Genomic DNA, 10,277 nt, shown 5'->3' with positions numbered 1-10,277 from the left:
GTGTATAAGAGACAGCCTCTCCTCTCCTCTCCTCTCCTCTCCTCTCCTCTCCTCTCCTCTCCTCTCCTCTCCTCTTCTCTTCTCTTCTTTTCTTTTCTTTTCTTTTCTCCTCCTTTTTTGCCTTTCTTAAAATCCTCAGTGCTTAGCATAGCATCGGGCACTTAGTAGGTACTTAATAAATGCCAGTTGTGTGCTTGCATCTTCCTGCTATGTTTGATCACAATACTCTACAGCTCAGACATCTTCACAGGCTCCCCATTCTCTCCAAATATATATAGTAGTAGATGAGATGATAATAACAAGAGCTCACATTTCTGAGTACCTGACAGTTCAGAAACATTTGCTCAGAACAACTCCCTGAGGTTGGTATTTCAGGTGTTACTTTTCCTACTTTAAGGATGAGGCCCAGAGAGGTTATAAGTGACTTTGCCTGGGCTACAGTAGTATGGTGGGAAGAACTTTGGATTTGGAACTGGAGAACTTGGGTTTAAATCCTGCCTTGGCTACTTACTACCTGTGTGACCTTGAGCATGTGAATTTACCTCTCTGATTCTCTCATTTTACCCATCTGTAAAATGAAAAGTTTGAAGTAGATTATCTCCCAAGATTCTTTCTACTTCTGCTCCTCTGTCAGAGTGGTCTTTCAGGCCTAGGCTTCCTGAATATAAGTCTCTTGTTTTTTCTCTAATACTACACTGCCTTTTATGGAGTCTAGCCTTAATTTACTTTTCCATTTTTTATCTCTTACAACTCTGTATGTATTTTGTATCCCAATTGAACTAAATATTTCCTGTCTCTCCTTTTCATTATATCTTCTCCTTTCCCTACTGCCTGGAGTAGACTCATTCCTCTTCTCCATCTTTTAAAATCTCTCACTAATTTAAAGACTTAACTCAAGGGCCGCTACCTCGGCAGGGGTTGTGGGGTTCCCTCCTAAAATCAAAGAATCTCCTAGTAGGAAGTGACCAATCCCAGTGATCACTGGGTCCAACCCATCTGTCCTTACATTACTGTTCCATAGGCTAAAGTCTTGCACAGAATCAGAGTGGGAAGGGACCATTTTGGCCATGTGGTCTCCTGTATTTCCCCAAAGAGCATTCCAGTTACAACTTTGCCAACAAGTATGTGTTCATAAGAAGTGCCTGAAGACACAAGGTGTGAAGGAACCTACTACTTTCTGCAGCAGCTAATTCTACCTTTTACAGCTTTAATTGTTAGGAAGTTGTTTTTTCCCCCCACCATCAATCCTAAATTGGATCTTTTTTGTGACTTCCGTCATCACTCCCAGGTCTGCCCTTTATATCTGGACAAAACATGTGCAGTTCCTCTTTCCCATGAGATCACAGGCATTTGATATGAAAGCTTAGTCAACTTCACTAAACCTCTTCTCTTAAAGTTTCATCCAAGTTCTAATGGAGAAGAAAAAATGATTCCCCTTAATTGGAGGATTCTCACTTCATTAGTAGCTGTCAGTCTATGAGATTATTCATTCCATGAGGACAAGGGCAAACTCTACGTCTGTCTGAGGCCTTGTGTTTAGTCCCTCTTGCCTAGCATTGAGCTGGACACATAGTACTTGCTTTAAAAAGTCTTTGACAAAGGAACACATTTGACACATTTCTGATCATAGACTTTTTGGTTGTGGTTCAAAAGGCTATGCCAAAAAAAAGAACCTTTGAATGAGGGGATGGAGGTGAATATAGAGAATTACCTTTCTGATTCCTCAGAAATTTTGTTCCCTTTATTTTCTTTCATTATCCTAAATTTTGGTTTCCAGAGTCTCACTTTATCCTCTTTTTCTCTGAAAAGGGAAAAGCAAATGAAAAAGTAAATACAACTGATGTTTTGAAAAAGAATTGGTAATATTGAACATGGAGAAGAAAACACCTGGCCAGAGAAAATGTCCCTGGCTTTAGGTATTTGAAAGGCATTAGACTGATACAGGTCCTAGAGAACATAATTAGTGGGGACCAATGGTTGGATTTGGGGGAAGGTATATTTTGGCTCAGCAGAAGAAAGAATGTCCTAACAATTATATCTATCAAAGAGTGGAACCATTTGGTTTGATTCAATCACTATCATAGTACTGATCATATGCAGCATATAGCATTTGGGCTAGGTGTGATAAAATTTAGGTATGATGTAGTCTCTTCCCTGAGATTACAGTTAGTCCTACAAGATCTCAAACTACACCATAAAGTGGAAATCATTGAGGCAATTTGGTCTTGGATAAGAAATAGAGTAATTGATCAGAGCCCTCTGGCTTCCCAAAGATTAAAGTTACACAGGAAGGGGGTATATCCCCCAAATAGATCATGAGGAAAAAGACTTGTACAAAAATATTTATAGCCACACTCTTTGTGGTGGCAAAAAAATTGGAAAATGAGGGGATGCCCTTCGATTGGGGGATTGCTGAACAAATTGTGGTATCTGATGGTGATGGAATACTATTGTGCTGAAAGGAATAATGAACTGGAGGAATTCCATGTGAACTGGAATGACCTCTAGGAATTGATGCAGAGTGGAAGGAGCAGAACCAGGAGAACATTATACACAGAGACGGATACACTGTGGTACAATAAAATATAATGGACTTCTCTACTAGCAGCAATGCAATGACCCAGGACAATTCTGAGGGACTTCTGAGAAAGATGCTATCCATATCCAGAGAAAGAAATGTGGGAGTAGAAACACACAAGAAAAACAACTGCTTGATCACATGAGTTGATGGGGATATGATTGGGGATGCAGACTCTAAATGTTCACCCTAGTACAAATATCAACAATATGGAAATAGGTCTTGATCAATGACAGATAAAAAACCCAGTGGAATTGCTCATTGGCTACAGGGGTGTGGGGTATGGGGGGAGGGAAGGAAAAGAATATGAATCATGTAACTATGGAAATATATTCTAAATCAATTAATTAAGTGAAAAGTTTCAAATAAAAAAGAGGGATATATCATTGTCACAAATAATCATAATATAAAAGAATATAGAATAAATGAATTAGAAAGATATAACTAGGTGGCACAGTGAATAGAGTGCTGGTCTCAGAGTAAGAAAGACTGATCTTCCTGACAAATCTGTTCTCAGACACTTACTAGCTGTATGACCCTGGGTAAGTCACTCCACTCTGCTTGCCTCAGTTTCCTCATCTATAAAATGATCTAGAGGAGGAAATAGTGAACCATTTCAGTATCTCTGCCAAGAAAGAGTCAGATACAGCTAAAACAACTGAACAACAACTGAGAATCAATCAGGGAAAGGTCATTTCTGAAGCTTGAAAGTAGAGGTAGGATTTGAGTTAGGCTTTAAAGATTTGGTAAAAATTCAACACACGGAAGGAGTGGGGTGACAATATTCTAAGCATAGAGATCAATGGAAGCAAGCCGATAGAGGCAAGACATTTTTGTGCTTATCCAGGAGATACCAAGTAGTACAGTTCTGCTAGAGTCCAGAGTATGTTGAAGGGATCAGTATTAGAGAATGCTGAAAAGGTCATGTGACACCAGATCGGGGAGAGCTTAATTGTTAAGGCAAAGGAGTTGGAAGTTTAGGTGGCTGGCAATGGGAAACCACTAAAGAGTTTACACAAAACTTTGAAATGATCAGATTTCTACATTTATTTTTAATTAAAAAAAACCTTACTTTCTGTGTTAGAATCAATACTGTATATTGTAATAGGAAATAGACTTTAAAAGTAGGAAAGCAGACTTAGAAGACAAAGGGAAAAAACCTTGGCTGTCAGCCAGGGACATTCTAAATGGAATAAAGGGAAAAAATAGTTTGGGGACTCTGGTCAAGCTGGGAAAGGGAGAGGGTATGGATGCCTTTACCTTCCCAGTGAAGAGCCCAAGGAGTGTGGAGTTACCACTGAGAAGGAAGACCTGCCAGGGAAGATCAAGTGAGTAAGAAGATCTAGCTGGGATGGTGGACATCCCAGTCTGAGACAAGCTCCTTGATTAGCATTTCCTGGACTTACTTTTCTGTGGACCCATTTCCTGTGCCATCAAGAGGAGCTGAAGTGGACATGACTTTGTGAGAGACCCATTTCCCTTCTAGTCTGTAAAGTCTGATTAGTGTAGTGTAGGCATTAACCCATTCTCCCAGCCCCTATGTGGGTGGTCTTTAGTGATTTGATTCAGTGTGACCTCTCCCCATTATTCCTGACCCTCAATTATTATTATTATATTGATTATAAAACTTTTTGTCAGTCCACTCACTTTTTAGTTTCACAGACTCCCTGGCTAGGTGGACCAGTGTGGCAGTTAAGATCCAACTGTTATTCCTGTCAGCTGTCCAAATCATTCATTGAACTGTATTTCCCCAGCTCATTAGGTCCCATCCTATTGTCCATTCCCATCTCCTACTCACCCTTCTGAACCCAGATAAAATATATGTTAATCCCAGTTTTTACCATAAGAGTATTGGTTCCAAGGCATAGGAGTAGCAAGGATTGGCCCTGGGGTTTAAGTGACTTGCCCAGGGTCACATAGCTAGGAAGTATCTGAGGGAGCAGATTTCTTTTTTTAGTAAGTGATTTTGGAAAAAGACATGAAGGAAAGATTGGATGGGGGAGATTGTGGTGCCAGGTTGACCTGGAAGAAGGCTCTTGGAGTCTAGTTAGGTGGTAATGAGGGCCTGACCTGGGTGAAGGCAGTTGGGAATAGTGAGAAGTTAGGATGTTACTAGACAGGACTAGGAAGAAGGCAGGGTCAAAGAGCCCATCAAGGTTTTGAACATGGAAGTCTAGGTAAATAGTGATACTGCTGTCCAAGAGTAAATTCATCATCATGAGTAGGTTTAAGTGCAAAGCTTATAAGCTTGGTTTGGGGCAGTGGTTCCCAAACTGTTTTGGCCTACTGCCCCCTTTCCAGAAGAAAATATTACTTAGCATCCCTGGAAATTAAATTTTTTAAAAATTTTAATAGCAATTAATAGGAAAGATAAATGCACCTGTGGCCATCACCGCTCTCCCTCGATTGCTGCAGCACCCACCAGGGAGTGGTAGTGCCCACTTTGGGAATCACTGGTTTGGGGGAATTACTGGTGAGACATATCATAAAAAATGACCAACTGCTTAAAAGTTAGAGTATGCTGGAAAAAAAGTTTTATTTTCTTTGTTGTCCCAAGCCATGGCATGGAGAGGCATCTGTGGGCCAAAGAGACGGGAAGTCTTTGTGGGGTAAATGGGCTTCTGGATACAAGCCATTTCCCCCAAGTCATTTTTCATGGAATCCTTTTATCTCGATATTCCCAGCTCCTTTCACATGCTTGGCATGGAGTGGAAACTTATTAAGCGATTCTTGATTGGTGGATTGATTGAGGGTGAAGAGGCAAGAAAAGAGGAAAAAAAGAGTGAACTGGATCAGAGGAAAGCTAGGTGAGTTCAGGGGCTCCTAAACCCAGGGAGAGGAGGGGGTGTCCAAGAGAGGAGGGACTGGAAATCAGTTGGGAGCAGTGCTATAAAGAGATCAAGGAGAAGTGCTAGAAAAAGACCATTTAATGGGGCAATTAGGAGGTCAATGGGGACCTTTGAGAAGCTATTTGAATAGAGTGGTGGGGAAAGAAGTGAGATTCCAAGGAGCTGAGATGAGAAGGGATTTCAAAACAAGTACAAAGAGAGCTTTGCAAGTTTAGTCTGGGTACATAGGAGATGGCTGAGAGTAGTGAGGTGATAAAGAAGGCCTTAGGAAAGGTTTCTTTATGGAAAATTAAGAAGAGAAGAACATCTCTGTAGATGGATGGGAATGAATGAGCAATTGAGAAACAGACTATAAGAGGAGAAAGGTGATTTCAAGGTCCTAGAAAAAGACAGAAGGAAATGAGACCAGGGATACAGATGGATGGATTAGTCCTAGAAGACTCGTGAAGGATATAGATCAGAATGATGCTGTGACACCTTATAGACCATCTAATCTAATTTCATATATGAAGAAACTGAAGCCTGCCATAGATTATTAGGTGACTTGCCCAAGATCATACAGATAATAATATAGTTAAGAGTCAAATCTTTGTCCTCCAACCTCAAATCCCAGGCAATTCCCCCTATTCCATGCTGTCAGTCCTCAACAGACTCAAGAACTGAGGTACCTCCCAATAATGCCTGTCTCACACTGAGGGCTGGATTAAACCATGGAGAAATCTGGCTGATCAAATTAGTAAGTCAACATACTTGCAATCTTTCTTGTCCACTGTCACATCGTCATAGAATATGTTATCTTGAGACTTAAATTCTAGAATCAAAAGGAGATGAAAATCATCAGTCAGTACATTTATTTTGTACCTCTCAGCACCTAGCCTAGTGCTTGGCACATAGCAGTTCTTTTGTTGTTCAGTTGTTCCAGTCACATCCAATTCTTGGCGATCCCATTTGGGTTTTGCTTGGCAAAGATACTGGAGTGGTTAGTCATTTCCTTCTCCAGCTCATTTGACAAATGAGAAAACTGAGGCAAACAGAATAGAGTGACTTGCCCAGGGTCACACAGCCAGCAAGTGGCTGAGGCCAGATTTGAACTCATTAAGATTAATCTTCTTGGCTCCAGGCTTAACACTCTCTCCACTGTGCCTCCTAGCTATCCCAATAGTTGTTTAAGGAAACCCAAGTAAATTGAATTGCAATGGAGAGGAATGAGAAAGAGACAGAGAGGGAGAGAAATATCACTTCCAGGTGGAGTAATTAGGGAAGACTTCATGAAGGAGATGGATAAGTGTAGATGTATTAGGGGTGGTGCCCACCAGGCATGGAGAAGTGGGTAGGAAGAAGATAGACAAGACTTGGTAGTGGGTTGAACATAGAGAGCACAAATGCAGTGGGGGGAATGTCTGATGCCAAATCAGAAATCTTTACCCTGACACTTGTCATATAGACCATATCACTCCATAAGGGACTTTGAGACTCAGTTTCTTCTACTGAAAACTGGGGTTAATGACCCTTGAATTCTCTATCTAATAGGATTCTAGATTTAAAGCTGGGAGAAGTTGTCTTTAGCTACCATAAAGCTGAGCTCCCTCATTTTACAAAGACGGAGAAACAGAGGCACTGCCCATATCATTGTTCCAGAGAGCTGCCTTCTCAAAATTGTGATGCAGAAATGGCTATTTTTACTTAGAACATTTCAGTGAAAGGATGGTGTGATGGAAAGATTAAATGGAATGTGGGAGTGGGTTCAGGCACTGGCACTCTTACCTTTTGCCTGTGTAAGTTTGGGCCAGTTTCTTCCCTTGCTCTTCTGGTCCTCAATTCCCTCATATGTAAAATGAAAGAGTTGGACTAGAGCTTGTCTGAAGAAATATATTGTCTTTATTTATTTATTTAATCACATATATGTGTATGTGTGTGTGCATATATAATTTATATATAATTATTTATTTAATATCGACAGCTAACAAGGTAATTTGATGCCTACTTTTGGAATAACTAATGCCAAGATAGATGTTTTATTCTGTGGGCACTAAGCAACCCTTGAAGTTCTGACATCATGAAAATATAAAGTCAATACCACTTAGAATATTCTTTATTTTTTTACCCTTACCTTCCACCTTAGAATCAATATTGTGTATTGGTTCCAAGGCAGAAGAGTGGTAAGAGCTATGTAGTTGGGGTGGTGGTGGTAAGTGACTTGCCCAGGGTCACACAGCTAGGAAGTGTCAGAGGCCATATTTTAACCCAGAACCTCCTATCTCCTGGACTGGCTCTCAATCCACTGAATTATCCAGGTGCCCCACTCCCACCCCTTAGAATATTCATAAGCAGTTAGGTGGCCCAGTTAATAGAATGATGTCTTGAGAGTCAGGAAGAACTTAGGCTTGAATCTCACATCAGATAACTCTGACTTTGAGAAGTCATATAACCTCTCGCAGTCTTACTTTACTCATCTGTAAAATGGGTATAATGATAGTACCTACCTCTTAGAGTTATTGTGAGGATCAAATGAGACAACACATGTATAGTGTTGTAACCCCTACAGTGTTAAAAATAAATGGTACTACAGCTGAGGATGACGATGGTATTGGAGCCAGGAAGCTGTGATCCCACATGGGGTTTGTTCATTTTTACAGGTTCTGGAGAGCAGAGATTTATTTTGTCTCTGACTTCAATGGCCAGAACAATGCCTAACCCATAGTAGATTCATAATAGCCATTTAATAATGTGGAAGAATGAATGAAAGACTTAAAGACTGCCAGAAAGGGATGATTTCCCAGGAGGAACTGAGGATGGACTTGTTATTTTACCTGCTGAACCCATTACTAAATGCACAGATTTGGAATTTGCAATTCCAAATTGTCATCATCATCATCACAACCACCACCATAATTGACATTTATAGAGCAGTTCCTAGGAGCATATATGCAGAGGCAGAAAAGGCCACCTCATCTAACCTCCTCATTTTAAAAATGAGGAAACTGAGGCCCATGGAAGTTACACAAGATGATAAAAAAATACATTTCAGAGATTGGATTCGAAGCCAGGTTCTCTTGTCCCAAAGAAGAAGTGGATAGTGCCAAACCTGGAGTCAGCAGAACCTCAGTTCAAATTGGGCCTCAGACACTTATAAATGCCTCTAATAGTCATTTAACTCTGTCGGCCTCAGTTTTCTCATTTATAAAATGATTTGAAGAAGGAAATGGCAAACCACTCCAGTGTCTTTGCCAAGAAAACCTCAAATGGTGTCATGAAGAGAGAGATATGACTGGAATTACTGGAAAAAACAAAAACATTAACCAAAACAAACAATATCTCTTGTTTCAAAGTCAGCATTTGTCTACTCTGCCACAAACATCCTTAAATTTTGTCAGCCCAAAGAATCAGAAAGTGTTCTGTACCCCTGTCTCATCTGATCTTATAACTCTGTGAAGTTAAGTGTGCTTATTATCCCCAGTTCATAGCTGAGGAATCTGAGACCGCTAGAAATTAAGTGGCTGTTCCTGGGTCACAAGACAAATAAATATCAAGAGTCAAGGTTTTACTTCAACTCCATTCTCTTAGCACTGTCCCATGCTATCGCCTGGCTGTGAGGATTCGCTTTCTCTCCCCCAGACAGGAAGCATCAGTGTTATTTGGAATCACTGTCTCAAAAGCGAATTTGTGAGATTTGAACCAAGTTCAGGCATGGCCAAGTGAGAAATTCTTTTGTAAAATAAAGCATCATCCCCTCATGGATCTGTTCGGCAAGCTTATTTCTGTGTAGCAAGATTTTTAGGATGAGACTCATTCCTTCTCTCCTTTCCCCATTCCATTCTCTCCTAAAATATTTCCATGAATGAGAAAAGCAAAGATCACTCACCTAAATTGGGCATCGAAATGGAAAACCCACTAGTGATTGGACAGACAAAAACAAAAGAGGGGAGAGTGTTAGAAAAAAAATCCATTATTCAGAGCATTTATGTGATTTATCCCTCAAAAGGTAGCATGGCCTAGTGTTGAAGAACTGGCCTTGGAGTAAGGAAAATCTGCCTTCAAGTTTTGCCAGCCACTTCACCAGATGCGGTCCCAGGCAAATTTCTAAGACTCTTAAGTTCAAAAAAGTTTCTGATTAGCATTGGCAGAGTGGAGGGTCCTCATTGAGACCTTCCTATTCTAATGAAATCCCAAATGTAGTTCCATTATCTACCTGCTCTTTCCATCCCAAAGGCTAGACATATCCAAGGGTCTTAAAGAAGTCCTATTTGATTCTCAGAACCACCCATATCTTTCAATGCAGTTTCCATGTTTGCCCAAGATTCTAGTAAAAATAATCACTATTTCCTAAGAAAGACATTGGCCCCATCCAACTCTTTTTTTTTTACCTTAAGTTTTTCTTTGTCTTCTTTGGTTTACTTTTTTCCTTTTCTTTCTTGAAAAATCTGCCCAGTTTTTTAAATTTTTCTTTTCCTTCCAACCTAAGGAAAAGGAAATGATGTATATGTTGGATTTGATGGATCAACACAGAGTGAGGATAGGGATTTGTGGCTGCTGTATGATAGACAGACCCCCCAATAGCATTCTTGGGAAAATGTCTGGAAATCTAGGCTTTCCTCATTAGCAAATGACCAATCACTGATCTCTGGTACAAAAGAAGACATTACCTTTCAGGTGTCCTACTTTTCTATATTAAAAAAGGGGGTAATGTGTCAGTAAGGTTCATGGAACAAAGTGACATATTCTAGGGATGCCTATTCATGATGAACACCACAGAACAGTTTGCTGTACTTCACAGACACAGTGACTCTGAGCTAGAAGGGGACTCAGTTCATCTAGTCCAGTCTGTAAGTGGACAAGCAGAGAATGGGGTT

At 40.3% G+C, this 10,277-nt stretch overlaps 1 protein-coding gene across 1 annotated transcript in view; it reads right to left on the bottom strand.

Annotated features, from left to right (window-relative positions):
• The window catches only part of FYB2 (FYN binding protein 2), a 20,087-nt gene extending 10,263 nt beyond the window's left edge, over positions 1-9,824 (bottom strand). Inside the window, exons 1-4 of the mRNA XM_044676363.1 lie at positions 9,792-9,824; positions 9,290-9,318; positions 6,178-6,238; positions 1,712-1,801 (exon numbers count right to left, since the gene is read on the bottom strand). Coding sequence (XP_044532298.1) covers positions 1,712-1,801; positions 6,178-6,238; positions 9,290-9,302 — 164 coding nt within the window. The 5' untranslated portion in view covers positions 9,303-9,318; positions 9,792-9,824. The remainder of the gene's footprint in view (positions 1-1,711; positions 1,802-6,177; positions 6,239-9,289; positions 9,319-9,791) is intronic.
• Positions 9,825-10,277: the final 453 nt, after the last annotated feature.

This window comes from Gracilinanus agilis, chromosome 4 (genome assembly GCF_016433145.1).
Source record: "Gracilinanus agilis isolate LMUSP501 chromosome 4, AgileGrace, whole genome shotgun sequence".
NCBI lineage: Eukaryota > Metazoa > Chordata > Mammalia > Didelphimorphia > Didelphidae > Gracilinanus > Gracilinanus agilis.
The sequence above is the reverse complement of the archived record's forward strand: the minus strand, read 5'-3'. Positions and strand labels throughout refer to the sequence as shown.